Genomic DNA, 17864 nt, shown 5'->3' on the forward strand with positions numbered 1-17864 from the left:
CCAGTTTGTAAGATGGTCAATTGTTGAGACTCAATTCTCAAATACTGATGCCACCTGCCCATTCTTACTAATTGGACCTTTAACACACTACAAGAAAGTTGACACTTTCAGTAATAAATGTGAGTCTACAGCCAGCAGCCAGTTAACTTAGCTTAGCATAAATACTGAAAACAATGGGAAACAGCTAGCCTGGCTTAACGTCATAATCTAGCATCAATCTACAGAACCTACCAGCACTTTAGCTTTTTTCAGTGTTGCATTAAGGGTCGTTTATACCAAAGCTATGTAATGAGTCTTTTTTATAGTCCGTTAAAGTTACAGTCTATGACCTGGGAGAGTTTCTGAGGCCTTCTTAATGTGTCTTTGAGGAAATAAATTCCTAACAAGTGAAACTGTCTTCCTGACTGCCTCGAAGACTCTGACGAGGACGTGGGAGGATGAAAAGAATGAGCGAACAGCCGACAAGCTACTTGAATTAACGTTAGATACATTGCGCGTTCACATGGTGTCGGAATAATCCAAAAAATTGGTTCCCGACTGCAAAGATTCACTCGAACGCCCCCTTGAGCTGCAACAACAACCTTGAATGTCTGTAAACATTTTGGTACACAGCCTGCGACTAAATGTTTGGTTGATGGTTGGAAACATTTGATTAACACACATATCTTGTCTTGCCTAATTCATGGAATTAGGTTAAAATTGTTAATTGCGGTCCACGTAGAGTGATTTATCATCCAACAGCATGAAGCTATCAAGCAATCACAATATCCATGCTGGGTTCATCTTATATTTGGGCCAATGAAGAGGCTTAGAGTCGCTGGTTCTTTTCTACCTTTTGGACTGAGCGATGCTATCTGATGTTTCTGCCAAGCTAACCGAACCGACTGCTCACTATAGCAGTGCAGACATGATGTTGGTGTAGATCTGTTGGCAAGAAAAGCAAAGAGGCGCATCTCCCAATACGCCTCAAACACTCCTCTTCTATTTATATGAAATTAACACGTGTGCTCTCTTTTGTCTCCCCGTCAAGTCAAACTAAAATAAACAGGCCTTCTTCACCCGGTCGAGCCGACATTGTTGTATTTCTTACACCAGCAGTCTGTTGATAATACACAGATATCTTCATGTAAGGCTGGACCATGTCAAAGCTTGCTGACATGTTACCCAGGACACCATGACCAGACAGGCTCCTCGCTGCTGCTCCACCACCCCGCCCCTCTGTGTGTGTGTGTGTGTGTGTGTGTGTGTGTGTGTGTGTGTGTGTGTGTGTGTGTGTGTGTGGGTGGGGGGGGGCACCCTCACCCTCACCCTCCTTCTCCGAGCATCAGACCACACAGCTCAGCCCTGAGACCTGTCAAACACAGCTGGGACATCTCCCCCCTTCCCGACTCCTCTCCTCCTCCTCCTCCTCCTCCTCCTCCCTCCTCCCTCCTCCTCCTCCTCCTCCTCCCTACCTCTCCTCCCCCTCCTCGCTCCCCAGACTCCAGCAGGAAGCTTTGATACAGGGGTGTTGAGCAGCAAGGGGAGCATTTCCATTTTTATCTGCTTCGAAGACTCCAGGACCCTCCTCCCTCTCCCCTCATCCCGAACTGCTTCTCATCAGCATAAAAGAGTGTGCTGCCACTTCCCTTCTTCATTGTGTTTGCCTCAGATGCTGTGTAATTGATATAGACATGATCTGGGAGGGGAAAGAGCAGAAATCTCCAAGACCGATCCGCGGTGACTGCTTTTCCTTCTTTTGTTGCTTTTGAGTCGCAGGTTCAGCAGAAACGATGGCCTCTGTTTTCCGCACTGGCTGTCAGAAAAATGCGAGCGTCTGTCCTGTGCAATAAACGTCACACAACATATAGTCACAGTCTCCACCGCCGAGCTACTGTCAGCTCTTGAACTTCTCAACGCGGAACACAAAGTGAGGCAGTTGCTCAAAATAAATGTTTTGAAAACTGGGGGGGAGCGTTCAAGGCTGCCTTGTCACCTGATCGCTGCTTTTAAGGCTGTTTTGCACCCTGCACCGTAGACAATAATAGGTGTGCCAATAAACTTTTTTTTTACTGTTTGCTCATCTCCTCTGTTGTTGAGACATCACTTCCACAGCTCCAGGGTCTGACTGGTTCCCCACTCAAGGGTCATAAATCAAACAGCCTCGAGTGAGCTCAAGGCGGATCAGTCCCGACTCAAATCTTGAACAATTTACAGGCGTTGTCTCCCGTACGCCTTTACATGCACAGCCTTCCACGGTCATTCGTAAATCTAGGGTGTATCTGTCTGTGATGCCTGAGGAGAAATATTTGCCCGATAGCTCAAAAAGCTACACGGAAGGCACCTGAGATGATAAACCAAGAGCCACGTGAGATTTATTAAACCGCCAGGTTGATAATTGTCTACGGCTCCGTACGTCATTACAGATGATGGATTGTGCTGAGTGCTACATTTCAAAAGGGCTGAGACGGAGAGAGAGCGGGAGAAGGAAAAGACTCTTGAAGGGTAACAAGACGTCTCGTGATGGCAGATTTACGACAGAAGCTGAATAGTGTGCAAGGTTAAGCCTTAAACAGGTTGAGATATATAGACAATTAGTGACTCTTTAAATACATACAGTGGATTAGCAAGAATGAGTGTCAGAATTTTTCACAAAGCACAAAGAAACAAATACATAATTTGAGATACTACAGATACAAAACAATTAAAAAAACAAAATCTATGTAGATGTATTTGATTGGCTGATTCCAATATCTTTTGCTTTGATGTACATTTAATAACAAGTGTTGTTGTACATTTGATAGGGCCTGTAGGCTGTGCATGACAAAGTAATTTACATTATTAGAGATGTTTTTTGCTTCAGGTGCAGGTTCTGTCCTGACTGTGTTATCAGTAACTGCATGTATCTACTGTATATGTCCAAGAAGAAGAATGTTATTCCTGACATCATGGAGATAGTTAGACATATTATTTTGGTCTCTGATCAGACATTTTTATCCGGTGAACTTGAGGGACGGAAAGGGAAATTCCCAGTATATACATACTGCTGTGTTGATGATTCATACTTACAAAAAGTTTTGGAGTGGGTCCAGTAAATCTCAGCTGGCAGCTGTAACACGGCTGCAGCGTTGTCATGTGGGGCAGCTCCTGTTCTTGTCACCGACCAGTTGAGGTTAAATGATACGATTCCTGCCTTTCTGTAATAAAATGCCTTTGGTAACAGAAACACAAGTGTTGTTCTGAGATGTGAGCTGTCACCGGAAGACGGCATTGGAAACGTGAGTCTGAGAGTTGGAGAGAGGAGAACGTGAACACAACACTTTTTTACTTTGCTTCTATTTTTTACAAGCTAAAGCAAAACACAAAAGACTTTTTCCCCCTCACAACCACATCAGTGATCACTTCTGCTTTGCCACCATAATTCATCCACCTGACAGGTGTGACCCATTAAGATGCTGATCAAGCAGCACGATTACTGCACAGGTGTGTCTGGCTCGTCAAAATAAAAGAACACTCTCAAATGTGCAGCCTTAACTTGAACTATGGCAGTGAATTACAAAGCATTAATGTGACCTGTAGTAACAAACTATTCTAACTTTACAAACTGAAAAGATGAATCAGTTTGTATCATTAAATGTAGTAAGCAGCAGTGGCCTTTCATTGTGGCAAGCAAAGGCACACCTGTGCAGTGACCAAGCTGTAATCAGCATCTTGATATGCCACACCTGACAGGTGGATGGACCACCTCGGTAAAGGACGAGGAGCCTTCACACTTACACGGAATCAAACCGGATTAAACCAGTTCTGTGAGCAAAATTTGTAAGAAATAAGCCTTTTGTGTGCGTAGGAAGTCTTTTAACTCAAGTGTTGCATTTCATATCAATTTTATATATACAGCCCAAAATCACAATCACATCGCCTCACTGGGCTTTACAATGTGTACAGTGAAAGACTTCCTCTGTCCTCAGACCCTCGACTCAAGAGAGGAAAAACTTTCCAAGAAACCTTTTAACAGGAGAGGGGGCGAAAGAAAAAGATGGAAGAAACCCCAGGAGGAGCCACGGAGGAGGATCCCTCTCCCAGGATGAACAGAGCAGAACAACAACATCACAATTTACGAGTTGCACAGACAGACTATCCGTCAATATGCATAAAGTGTGTGGATCAAGGAGGACGACTGAGCAGCTGACCTGGTGAAAACATCGGAGCAAGGAGGCATCAAATTATTATTATTATTATTATTATTATTATTATTATTATTATTTATTTTACTATTCTTTTTTTTTATTTTTATTTATTTATTTTATTATTTATATATTTATACAGGAGCCAGGAGAGGTAAATGTTCCCAGGGGCCCATCAGGTCCATCAGACAGGAGCCTGACTGAATGAAAACTGAAGTTCGAGAAATACAATGTTTACCAGAATAAACAGATGTGTCTTGCTGGCAGGACAATATATAGACATATCTATGTATATTTAAAGAGTATACTTTTTATCATAGGACAACACTCACACACATGCGCCAGCTCAGTGTTATAGTATTACAGGAATGTTGCGGAGACTAAAATAACACCCAGCTGGTCGATCGGTGATTGGCACTGATTTTTCCACTGTCGCTCTCTCAGCACTTGACAAAACTTGTTAAAGCCCCGCAGACGGTGCATCCACCCTAACCCCACCCTAAACCCCTCCCTCCTCCTCCTCCTCCTCCTCCCTCCTCCCTCCTCCTCCTCCCTCACAGGGGGATGAGGAGAGAAGTTTCCCTGCGGCGCACTCCGCCGAACATTTACTGTATTTCATTTGGGGAACGGCAACAAGAGTGTGCGCGAGAGGCTTTCCAGGGAATGGCGCGGAATATCTGACTGCACCGCAAAAAACACCACGCGCAGCTGACTTTGTCTCCACAGACCAGCAGGGACAAGAGAGTCAAGAGAGACAAGACAATTCGCTTTTACTTCTCATTGATGTCGCCAAAGTGAGCCCGGGTCAGAAGGACAGCGGCCGCACGCTGACTGTTTGTCCGTCCGTCGAGGTCCTGGAGCAGAGCGCGAGACAGACGAAGCGAAAGACGTCAGACGAGGAGGACAGAGGAGACGAAGACAGTCCGAGCGAGCGAGACACGAGAGACAAGAGGGTCAGGATGAACAGCAGCAGCAACAAGATCGAGAAGGAGAGCGAGCAGAGTGAATTCACCAACCACGAAGAGGAGGTACGTGTCCGCACCTGGTCCCGCTCGTGACCCCCTCCCAACACGACACCTTCATAAAGCAGTTATGCTAACATGATAGCTTGTTTTGTTACTTTGTCACCTGTAGTGTCACTCCCTCTACGCCCAGGTAGATTTTTAGCGTGTCAGCCCCTCTCTGGTTTTAGCTTGTAAAAGTTGTTGTTGTGTCAGGAGACATTTATACAACATGTCATTCTGTAGCTAATGTGTGCACCTGTTTATACACAGGTGTAGCCTCCTAGCTTATAGGCTATGTAACCTAGCTCCTGCTGTATCCATGGTAAAAGTTTAAAGGGCCGCTATCTAGTTTTGGGGGGAAAAAAAATCAACCTCACTCTTAAAAGTTTACATCCATGAGGTAATAATACAAACTCAGATGTATTTATACTTTTACATAACTGAATAAACAAGCTGTTCCCAGGCAGGGTGGCAGGGTCCGCCACTTATAAACAGAGTAGAACAGTGTGAACTTGTGTTTTCCTTTAAGGTCAGTTTGTTTTCGGAAGAAAGTTTGTATATTAACTTTTAGTTAAAGACAACCTTTTTTCTTCGGATTAAAATTTTTTAAAGTGCACCTTTAAGTTTTCTTTTTCTTTTAAACATTTAAGCCCTTGTTAAGAAGAAGTGAGCAACAAAGCAGGACTTAATCGCTAATAAGTGGTTTCTGAAGCACTGCGTTGAAGATAATGATGAGTTGGGTTAAGTGTTGTCAGCTCAGTGTACCATAAACCCAGACTTCACACAACAACACTCAGAAGCATCAGTAAAGGGAATTTAAAGCCGGGGGTGGAATTAGTTTTCAAACAACTGCTGCTGCAACATGACGGCAACAACTCTTTGTGCCGCTGCGTAACAGTTAGACATTAGGTGCCTCTCTAGTCTACCAACAGGACTTATTAAGTCTTATCACGCCGAGAGGATGTTGTTTGTCCAAAAAAAAAAAGAAGTGTGGTAATCTGTTTAGTTTCTCTCCTAACAAGCTGGATAATAGCCCAGCTTCCTCCTCTGTAAACACTGCGGATCCATAATGTCTCCTCTTTGGTAAATAAGTTTGTAGTGCTGCTCTCTTCATGAGGAGATTTTCTTTGGCACGGCGGACTTGTTATTCAGAGCTCCACACATCCGCAGCCGAGTGGTGTAAGAAAGGTATATCGGATTATATCAGATATTTCTCCTGGAGCAATTTGATTAGGGCTCGGTGTACAGTTCGTCACTTTGTAACCCAATAGCCAAACATACCCAGCCTGATGTATCATCACCATATTTGGCCCAATGTTGAGGTTATTGTGGATGCATGGAGTCGCTGTAGCGCCACACAAATGAGGTCAAAAGCTCTGACTTCTTGTAAACCTTCACAGAGAGTTTCGTTTTGAGTTTCCCCTTATTCTTCACCTTGTGACCTTCTGTGCTGAGAGTACTGCTGTGGTAGTTTTTCAGATCTTGTGTATGTGTCAGCACATGGCTTTAGGGCAAATTTTCTGGTTTAAAAAAAAAAGATGTTGTGTTTTTTTTTTTTACAGTTCAAAATGCAAAGATTATCAATTTAAAGTCATATAACAAAGAAAAGTAGCAAATCACACTGCACAACTAAACATCTGTGTCTTAACTGGAAAATAATTGAGCATAAGCAAAATGATTTGATTAATTTCCAATTGTCAGCTCATGCGTGACTCATTTTAGCATCTGACTGCCTTGTTTTAGAGCTCACATGATTTATTGAGTAGAAAATTACCTTTCAACTCTCAGAGGTTAGGCATTTGATTATTCCGCTTTCTCAAATATGTAGATTTGCTTCTTCTCTTTGTTTTGTATTGACCAATTTTATTTTGCTTACGGTCGGAGAAAATAAGCAAACTGAAGATGTCAGCTCAGGCTCTCGGAAACCGGGAATAATCATTAGTTGCAGCACTGCTTGATGAATAATTCTCAGAACCGGCGTCACACCAAAATACTGTGAGGTCCACCAGCAGCAGGACGAGACGAGAGTCGTCTCCTGCGCTGTATAAAAAGGCAGACGGAGAGACGGGGAGAGTAATGGCCAGAGGAGTCTAATGGTTGTGGGAATGTTTGGAAGCCATCCAGACTTAAATTTACCCAGGTGAATTAACGTAAGTTTGGACAGCACCACTTTATCTTCGGTGTAATGATGTGTGCAGAGGAGCAGCAAGTTTTTGGGGAGACTGTACCAGACACACTCACACACACACACACACACACACACACACACACACACACACACACTCTTACAGTCACAAGAGTGCAGGTGTAGAAATGTGAGTATGACTTGCACTTTTTCTCACATGGAAAATGAGCATTAGAGGTTAACCAGAGATTAATGTAATGCATAAAACTGCTTTGCTGATGATCAAAACACTAATTTTACGTTTTCACCTTTTGTCTTTAAGTCTTTAAACACTTTTTCCATCCACAAAGATCACAAAAGCACTAAATGCAAAAATGGCAAACAGCTTTGAGCTTAACAACACTAAAGCAACCATAAACTGTGACCTTATGAGAGCCAAAGTTTAACAGCCACGCTGGTATGACTCTCACATGCTGCTCAACAGTGGCATCCCCCCCTCCTCCTGCACACTGTAGTATGCGACTCAATGGATCACTGATTCGCACCAGTAAAGCGCCGTGGCAAGCTCGGCTTCTCGTGGCTGCTTCGCTGCTCAACCTCACACGCCATCATCACTGTACACCAAAGCTCGATGATGCTTCAATATTTATCTTCTGCGGACCAGCGCTCACCAAACATGGCGCTGTTGCAGATGAGGTATGCAGGTTTCAGCCCATGGCAGCGTCCAATCTCGCGAGCTGGTTTTGATAAGAGTTATTATCAGGTGTTCTGGATGCTTTCACATGCTGTGCCACTCAACGGCCACTGATGTAGCAGAGCTGACACGCCGTCTCCTGCATGGTGAATGTCAGAGATGCGTTTCGACCAGCTGTGGTTTCCACGCCTTGTATGGACACGAGACCTGGAGGGTCTGTAGAGCCGACTCCTACAGATCTGAACTGAAGGGGTTTTAAACACACAGATTATATGTTAGTGTGAATGTTTTGTCCTTTTTTTAACAGTAAACAGAGTATAAAGTATATTAGAATGACAGAGGTGACAAATTCTACACGTTTGTGTCAACAAGATTAGATTTTACTTGAAAAACAAAAACATAATGATTTGTTGATGAACTGATCAGACAATTATACACTTGACAAAAATGACAAATATTTGGCAGTTCCAGCTCCTGAAATGTTTTTTGGATGTTCTGCTTGTCTTTGTCATAGATAAATAGATGAAGAGTCTTTGGGTTTTGGATGGTTGGTTGGACAAAAGAAGCCTTTTGAAGATGTCACATTGGGCTCTGAGAAACTGTGATGAGCATTTTTAGAAACAATGAATCAATTCATAGTGACAATAATTGGAAGAATAACCACTAATCAGAATGATCATTTGTTGTCGCCCTTCTATTTGGATGGTAAATTAAAATGAATCTGTTCTGATAGTAAATAAAAAAAAAATGTGTGGTTTGTGGATCAGTGAGCAGATCTAGGGACGTCACCCTCACTTTAGGCAGTTATTTTTCTCTGTTTTGTTGAACAAACAATTAATCAAGCACATTATCAGCAGATTGATCAATAATAATGATATCAGCTAATCATTTAAGTAATATATCAAGCAGAAAGTATCAGATATTTGGTTCTCAATGCAAGGATTTGTAAATCTGGTTCATGTTGTTATAAATGGAATTTTTGTGTTCTTCAGTAACAAAAACAATAAAATCATTGTCATCATGGCCAGGTTTTCACCACTGTAATACATTTTACAGACCAAACAGTTAATCTAATTGACAGGAAAATCCTAACCATTGATTAATTTCAGATAATTTTAAGGGCTTCTTTGTGTAAAAAGATAATACACTATGCAAAGAGGGACTGACGGTAGAGAGAGAGTGGTGAGGACATTCAGTACAGGATGTGAGTGCATGGAATGCATCATAGCTAACCAAGTCACCAGACTCAGCTTCACCTTTAACCTCCCTGCTGTCAATTTCCCTCCAGCTAACTCGTGTTTATTTAAGTGGAGACCTGCCCAACCTCCTCAACCTTGGAGGTCCACATTCAAGCCGCACCTGACTTCCCACAAACGACTGAGCACAGAGTACACTCCCACTGTCTCCTCCGCTGTATGAAACCGTTTTTTACTTAACATCAAAAATCATATTCACAGTTGAGCGCAGCAGGAGTTTAAACCTCGTAAAACATCTGTTGATTCTAGTTCCCGGCTCACCATAAACATGTAAGTGGATCTTTACAAGCTTCCAAAGAGAAACAGAATATCACTCAAGCAAAGTTCAGCCAATGTGGCGTATCTCCCTGGGGTGTAATTGGATTGTGCCTGGCCTGCTTTGGGTATCTACCGGGTCCTCTTCAAATAGCAGGTCATGTGGCCAGTGTGACCTTTTCCGTGGAGAGATGTAGGTGGGGAGCTGTGCTTTCTGCAGGAGAAGCACGATGAAGCGGAGGGAGGCCACGTCGGTCCGTAGCACAGTGGTGTGGGCACAGTGGTCCGCACTTGAGCATGTATCTATGAAAAGGGCACGCAGATATATTAACGCTCTGTGACATAAAACGTTATCTGAGGGGAGCCTGTAGGGTGAAGTAGCCATGATAAGACCAAAGAAAAAGAATATCACGGATTGTTGGAGACAAAAAAAACAAACCAAAACATTAAAAACAGAGATACAGTGAAATAAACATTAAAATATATAACTAAAAGCACGCGTACAGGCTCACGCAGACAGTCAAACCCTGCTCCGAGTTTATTTATAAAAGCACGTTGGCAATTGTCATCTTATCTTAGCCATTTGTCAGCTGTGAGACAAGAGGTATTTGAAAAGACAACAACAAGGCTTAGCGTCAGGAACGGCTGCTAGACTGATGTGAGAAGACAAGGAAAAAAGCCAGGGATGAAAGAGAGATTTGAAAAAATAAATAAATAAATGAACATATTAAAAAAAAAAAAAAAAAAAATATATATATATATATATATATATATATATATATATATATATATATATATATATATATATATATATATATATATATATATATATATATATATATATATATATATATATATATATATATGCGCACTGTTTATCTACAGCTATGTATAAACTATTTAAACTGACCACGAGCGAAGAGTAAAGTCTTGTATACGGTGCTGCTTCCCTTAAAAGGCCTCAGTTGTCAGCTTGTGAGTTTGCTCTGTTATTTATGACACTACACAAGTGAAGATGTGTCAGCTCGTGCCTAGACAGCGTCAGCCATCTTCTCCCACTTTGTCATACTGTATTTATGTACATGTTCTGTCACCTCCGCTTAATATTGCTTACTCACGCGCTATAATTACCCACCTTACTGTAACTCTGCTGTGAACCCTCATTCACACTTTTATTCACTTTTCAGCCAACTATTGTCCAATTCATCTTATTTCTTTTCTGACCACCCTCCATCAATCCATCCATACATCCATCCTCCCCCTCCTTTCTCTCTTGCTACAGTTTTATCTGCCTTCCTCTATGTTTCCTTCCCTCCTTCCTTTCCTCCATCCCACCCTTTATCTTCCCTCTCCTTATCTTGTTCTCTCACCGTTTCCTCCCTCCCTCTGCCCTGGCACTGTTTATAATTTGCCACTCTTCTTCTCCTCTTTCCTACCACTCCCTTCTTTTTTTCATCCTTCTCTCTCTTTCTCTTTCTTTCTCTCTCGCTCTTGCCAATTTTAGTCCCAGTAGACAAACTCCTTATCCCTTATCGCCCCATACGTCGGAGGCTTGACCCTGAGATATCTGAACAGAAGGACCGTTTATGGTCATGGAAAGAGCCGTAAAGACGAGAGTGAGCCAGCCAGAACGGTAGCAAGGAGAAACGTGTCTGTCCCAACCATCCAGCTGAGTGCCAACAGCGTGGCCAGCGAGAGTTAGCCATCCAAGGCCAAACAGCTCAAGATTAGCTTGAAAAGATGGGACCAAAGTGAAGTCTGGGGATAAGCTTTGATGGATTAGCCCCTTAGATGCTCTAGCTGGGGCTAATTATTTGTTAGGTTGTCCATTGTAGGCTGGGAAAAGAAGATTAGCTTTCACTCTTGTCAATCCATGTCACAGAAAGTAAAGACACAGTATTTTGCATTTGCTAACATTAGCCACCATTAGCTGCGTGTCATACCAGATAGCAAAAACTGTAGCTGTAAAACCCTGAAGTTTATTGAGGCAGGTTGTCTTGTTTTAGGGCTTTTTCACACCTTGTTTGTTTGGACCAGACATTCTGACTTGGTCCAAACCAAAATTACAGATGTGAAACCACGGTGCGGAGCAAACAGACAAAGAGTGGTAGTCTTGGTCTGGATCAAATTGAACCACGGTTCCTTTTTGTTCCTAGTGTGAGAACATACTTTTGGATAGTTCAGACTTCAGAATCAATTACAGGACAATCTGGCAAGCTATCGTCAGAGCTAGAAACAGCAAGAGAACTCAATAAAAACAGAACGCGCCGCAGTGGCAGGGACGATAAAAGACTACTGAACTGAAAACAAATTGACATCAGGCATACACCTTTCTTCAAACCAATCAAAAGCACGCAGGTCTGCCATGTGTATTTTTTTTATAGTGCCCAGCCATAATTATGATGTGAAATCAAAACTTAGCAGATAAGATATGTATTAAAAACGTAAACGGTGTGGCTTTAAGGTGCAAAAAAGCCCTTAAACCAAAAACAGATCCTGAATATATTTTAAGTGTTTACCAGAGTTACTTTATTGTAAATTGATGACATTTAATACAATATCTTTAAGTGCCGCCACTGATAAACACAGAGGAACAGCTGCACTATCACATACATGGAACAAATTAGCAGTAGGCTTACATTTCTCGAAGGAGACACAGAAGATGACAGAGTGTCTGCTGTTGTTTTTGTCTCCACTCGCACCGGACTCTTTAACCCTCTGCCCACCCAACCTCAAAACCAAACAGTGTAAGGTGTCCACTTGGGCAGGCGGCAACAAAGGGAGTCCAGGAAGGTCTGAGGAGGACTTGGCGGGTTAGTTCGCGTTAATGAGCGCGTCGGAATGTTAAGTCCCTTCATCGAGGCTCATCAGATAAGAGCAAGGAAGAGGAGAGCAAACTAGTATGAAAGATTTCAACTCTAAGCTGACAGCCAAGAAGTCAGACTGACAATCTGCGAATGAGTCACCTTCCACAAGTCATCCAAATGACCTCTTCAGGCCTGTTTGTTGTGGTAAAAAATGGTTGATAAGAAAGAAAGAGCTCATAGGTTTCATTAAGACATGAAAGTATTGTTTTCCAAGTCAGATTTAAAACATGGAGAGAGGAAGAAAGGAGTAGAGGAGTAAAAAACCGTAGTGGAGTGGGCGTTTACTTGCTTTTCCTAGGTCATTTGTTTTAAATGTCTTTTAAAGGTTAACCTGTTGGAACATTTACAGGACCTCACCGAGCTGTAATTGTTGGCCGAAAGCACTTGTAGGAGAGCGAGAGAAACAAAGACACTCTGCTCTGAGAGCTCAGCCGTGACACTCGGAGTGTGCTCAACCTCACAGTCGACCCCTGACCAACACAATAACCAGTGCCTAACCTGTGACCCCTGACCCTGAATGTGAAACTTGACCCGTGGAACCCCGGCGATTAACAGACAAATGGAGTCATCCATTTATGGTCGTTTGACACCTCCCGGGGCCTGCAGCCTCTCACTCGTCGCTTTCTCCGACATGAAAGATGAAGGAAGGGAAAAAAAACCTTGTGAGGATGATGGAGAGCGATGCCAACACAGAGCAGTGACAAGTCAGATAGCAAAGGAGTGTGGGAGTCTGTCAGTTAGACTGTTTTTAATAACGCCGCGCTCAACTGATGCAAGAAAACTCAACTTGCCCTCAGCTCACACAGGCTTATGGGTAGACTTTGATTTTAGCTCGGTCACAGCGAACCAAGACATGCGTGTGCATTTGAAAGCAACGGCTGTGGGTGTGCGATGAAAGATTTGGGGGCTTTTTTGATTTCATATGCAGGTGATCACAGCGTTGTTGCATGCACACACATGCTACAATAAGCTACTGTACTCTCTCTATCAAGGCTTCAAGGTTAGCGCTTTGTCCTGCTGCATCTGGCTCGAAGAACCTGTGTCTATTAACTTGGCAGGCGAACACACACGCGCACACACACACACACACAGCGACAGAGAAAGAAACACATAGTAATCATCTCACATCGCACCAAGGTCGCGTCCCTCGTTTCTGACGGAATAAACGGTCAAAGAAGCTCTCAATTAAAGTCAGTGCAAATATCTGAGAAAGTCACAGAGCATAATGAGGCGTTTCAGGCAATAGGTGTAACATGTTTAATTTAAGTCTACAATGCAAGCTGAATAGAAATGACACATGAATAAGTTGCCAGGTCATTTAATTAGAGAAATCAAGCAGCTTTTATAATGGCTGACAAATTGCATTCTGTGCTGTATAGTTATTGTTCTAGCCATCAAGCAGTGGCGGTGTACATTTTGGCTTTGCTAATTAAAGCTTCATGACATTTGATAATGGGAGTGTTGTTTGATGGGAGGTTGGTCTCTGGGTTTCAGGGCCTAACTACACTTTTTTTCCTCTCTGTGACATTTCATTAGTGAAGTCCAGAAAAAACATCGTTCTGCAGCTGATATTTTAAGCGCCAGATGTTTGAGCTCAGTGCTAAATTTATCATCCTTTGTAGTTTTGCTCCTTCATGTGGCTCATTGGAAGGATCATTTTGGTTTATTACAACTTGGATCTTATTTTTCTAAATTGAATTGTTGTTTTTTGTGGTAGCGTTGTACTTACACAGTCAATTGACAGGAGCACAGTAAGACATGGCAAGAAACACAGGAAATCATAAGGGTTAGGGTTAACATCCAGACTGACTCGCTGGTTAAATTTGACCTGCCAGTAAAAGATTAAGTGTCTTGCTCGTTTTGTGTCCCCAGCAGGGCAGAAAACACCGGTTGATTATTAGACTGGTCAATTGACAGAGAATTATTCACCAACTATTTTGATAATCTGTTAATCATTCTAGTAGTTGTCAAGCAATTATGCCAACAAGTATCTGGTTCTAACTTCTTCAGTGTAAACATGTGAGGCTCTTCTCAGTTATAAACAACAGCTTCAATGCATTTCATATTATCGAAGGGATAAAAAGGAATTTGATGACGTCACCTTGGGATTTTTCTCTAGTGCTGTGTTTTCTCAACAGATAGAAAAGAAGACAGTCTTGGAGTAAGATCCTTGTTGTGAAAGACCAGTGTTATCCTTGAAGATAATACCTCACTTATATTGTTGACTGTTGTGAGCACAGACTTGTCACCCCTCCTTCGCCAGCTTTAGGGTGGCACCAGCAAATCTTCAAGTTGCACTGATAAGAGTATCAATAAGGTGATGACCTCATCCGAGGCTTGTGGAGTCAAGGATCTCTGATTAGAGGTACATTGATCCCCTGGGACGCGCTGCAGAAATGGCCTTAATAAGATCTGATGTTTTTGGCCCGGGGCGCCACACTCTGCTGTGCTCCGCCAAGGCGTTGCCAGGGAACTGCGCTGGTAGCCGGCTGTGAAGTACTCAGCTGGCTTGTGGTAGGTAGGGACTGCTGTTTTTGATCGAAGCCTGTCCGCGTGTTGGTGTGTGAGCATGCCATAAATGGTGAATGATTCAAAGGCCTATACCAGGCCACTCAGCACTATGGAAATGTAGGTATGTGACTCACAAAGAACTAATAAAATAAAGGCTCTAAAACCCAATAAAACAGTAGCAGAGGGTTTATCTTTGCTCTTTTACGAATCTGCAGAATCTGCTCAACCCCCTGGCCTGACCTTCAGTTTACTTTACTACATCATGAAACTTTGATGCCTCACTTTACCTGGCAGCAGTGCTTTTACAACTATCTCTACCTTTTTGGAGCTTGTCTCAAAGCGACATAAATAACAACTCGCACTGTAATCAACAGCAGATGTCTGCAGGAGGGAGCTGTTGACACATTTGCCTGTGAATCATCCTGTATCCAGCGTGTGCAGTCAGCTCCACACCGGACGCACCGCAAACCGATCATATATCACAACAGCTGACGTCAGGAAGTCTTAGGAATGAGGTTCGACACAGCCAAGAATGTCCCATTGTTCTGAGGGAGTAGAGGACTCATTGTTGTGTCTGTTTGTCATAACTTGTGCCGCATATCCAGCTCTCCAGTCTCTATTACCCTCATGACTTTAGATAGGAGTTAAATCAAAGATGGGCTCTTTGATAACTTGGTGAAGGAAACTTGGATGACTTTCTAAAAGGTGCACGCCAACCTCTTTTTTGGTCAAGGCACAATTTGCTGAAAATATGCTACTATTACTCTAATCTTATTTAAAAAGTCAAAGTAGCTCGCGTGTAGTCATTCTGATCCTCACTTTTGACTTGAACCCAGGTAGAGTGAAACTTGAAAGGCTTTTAAGTGAAATATAAATCTGTCATCAGAACAGAAAGAGTAAGTGCAACGTCCAACGTTAAATCCTGTGGCTTTGATGTTTTTGGCATCTTTGTGCGGCCATGTGCAGCTCAAACAAGATGGTCACAGAACAACAAAAACCACTCCCTGATTGAAATTCAACCTAGTATTGATGCCAGTCTTTCAGACTTGGTTGTAAAACACCTTTTCGGATTTTTAGTTTCAGCGCCACCTCTTTTTCTACTGCACTTATTTACCAAAACACTGTTAGATTCATCTCCTCAACAGCTGTCAGTGAGTGCCATTGCTCGTGTCTGATTGATGCCATCCTGCTCTGACTCTTTGTTCCCATGTACCTCCATATAAGGAGACCCTCTGAAAGAGTTTATTTAAACAGACCTGCCAGAGACAGAGCCCAGCGACGGCCCGGCAGGGTTCAGCTCAGATAAGATAAGATAAGAGCAAAGGTGAGAAAGTCGGCGAGCTGAGATTTGTTGGCTGGACGGCCGGTTTGGCTCTCACTCCAGCGTTTGCTCCCCCAGTTGCTAAGCTCCTTTGTTTGTGTGTTGCTCTGCCTTTGGCATCAGTGGTGCGTATCAGGTTACATGTGGGAATGAGGTGTAGTGTTAGTTCAGCAGTTCCTTTGTCCCCCGAGTTGTGAATCTACTATCTAATGAATCTGGGAGCTTTGAATCTACTCTGTGTAATTGCATACCTCTAAATTCAGCCTTAAATGGAATCAGAATATTGGATAAATAATTAAATCAAACATCATGGATGTGGGTGTGCACGGTGGAGCTGTTGGAAGTCAGTTTGATGCACGCAGTCTATTGTTTGATTTGATGTCTCTTGTGCATTGAAGCAATTATTTTCTTGTACCAAGCCAACCTCAATTAGGCGATAATTCCAGGTATGAGGTGTGGTTAGTGCCTGTGTAGATAATAGAATTATCTCACAAAAACTTCAGTTTATCTATCATTTTACACTTTGTTATCTTAGTACCACTATATTGGATTTTTTTCACTGTTTTGTGAAGCTTTACCGGAGTTAAATGCAAAAAATAAAGCTGTCGAGTTATCAGACGACACATGTTGTAGTTTATAGTGAGAAATAATCCTGTTAACAACTCTTCCCAGTGCTGACCCTTAATTAGAGACACACGCATCTTAAATTACATGTAACAAGAAGAATTTCCTTGTTTCATCACCTCCAAAATGTAACCAGATCTGCATTCATGAGCTGTGACAGGACGTCTCAGCACCTGTGTCTTATAATGCTGTTATGTCTGTGTTTACTAAATGTTAGCGGTGCTGCTGATGCTTCTGCATTTGATGAAAGATCTAAAGTAGTGCTGCTCACACAAGCCTTTTTAGACATGGCAGCCAGGTTGCTGATGGTGTTAGTGGGGTTGATGGTTGAATTAACTTTGCCAAACAGCATCAGTTACCCCTTTCACTGAGGACCAAAAACACACTTACACCCACAAATATCTGTTTTTTCTGTCTTCATTGGGAAAAGGTACAGTCAGGTACACAACCATCCAAGTTTTTGTCACTTTTTTAAGCAATATAAACAGGAAGTCACTAGCCAAAGTACCCTTATTAATTCTGTTTTTAAGAGTTAGATGAGAATATCGATATGAAGAAGGCATTGAGAAGGCTGTTAGCACATATGCTAGCTTCCTTAAATGATGTTATGTGTGATTTTAAGACTTCTGTGTTCGGATGGATTAAACCAGTAAGATCTAACATGTTAATAAATGAGCTTTAGAGGTGCTGGTAGCTGGATTTGCTTACCCTCTGATAGGGCCTGGGTTTCCAGTATGTTGCTAAGCTAAGCTAACTGCTGGCTTCAGCTTCAGATCATATTGAATGGTCATTATGCATTTACATATAAGATATTAATACCCTTTCAGTGCAGCAGAGGGTTCATTTAATCTTACCTGTCTAACATATCTACTCACTCATCACAAAAACTCTGTATTAGCACCTTTGCTAATGTAAATAAGAAACTTCTGTTTGACATTTGAGTGGCCGGCCTTATGAGACATTGCGTTCAACTGAATTTTCACATTTTCGGTGCACAGTTAAATTACAGTGCATTCCCCTCATAGTTTCCAAAGCAGTATTTCA

At 42.4% G+C, this 17864-nt stretch overlaps 1 protein-coding gene across 4 annotated transcripts in view; it reads left to right on the plus strand.

Annotated features, from left to right (window-relative positions):
* Positions 1-4670: 4670 nt before the first annotated feature.
* The window catches only part of LOC119027280 (RNA-binding protein with multiple splicing-like), a 37071-nt gene continuing 23877 nt past the window's right edge, over positions 4671-17864 (plus strand). Inside the window, exon 1 of one of the 4 annotated variants that reach the window (XM_037112325.1) lies at positions 4671-5191. In XM_037112325.1, coding sequence (XP_036968220.1) covers positions 5123-5191 — 69 coding nt within the window. In that variant the 5' untranslated portion in view covers positions 4671-5122. The remainder of the gene's footprint in view (positions 5192-17864) is intronic. The other 3 variants (XM_037112324.1, XM_037112323.1, XM_037112322.1) reach the window with 3 other exon arrangements.

The sequence above is a fragment of the Acanthopagrus latus genome, chromosome 10 (assembly GCF_904848185.1).
Source record: "Acanthopagrus latus isolate v.2019 chromosome 10, fAcaLat1.1, whole genome shotgun sequence".
NCBI lineage: Eukaryota > Metazoa > Chordata > Actinopteri > Spariformes > Sparidae > Acanthopagrus > Acanthopagrus latus.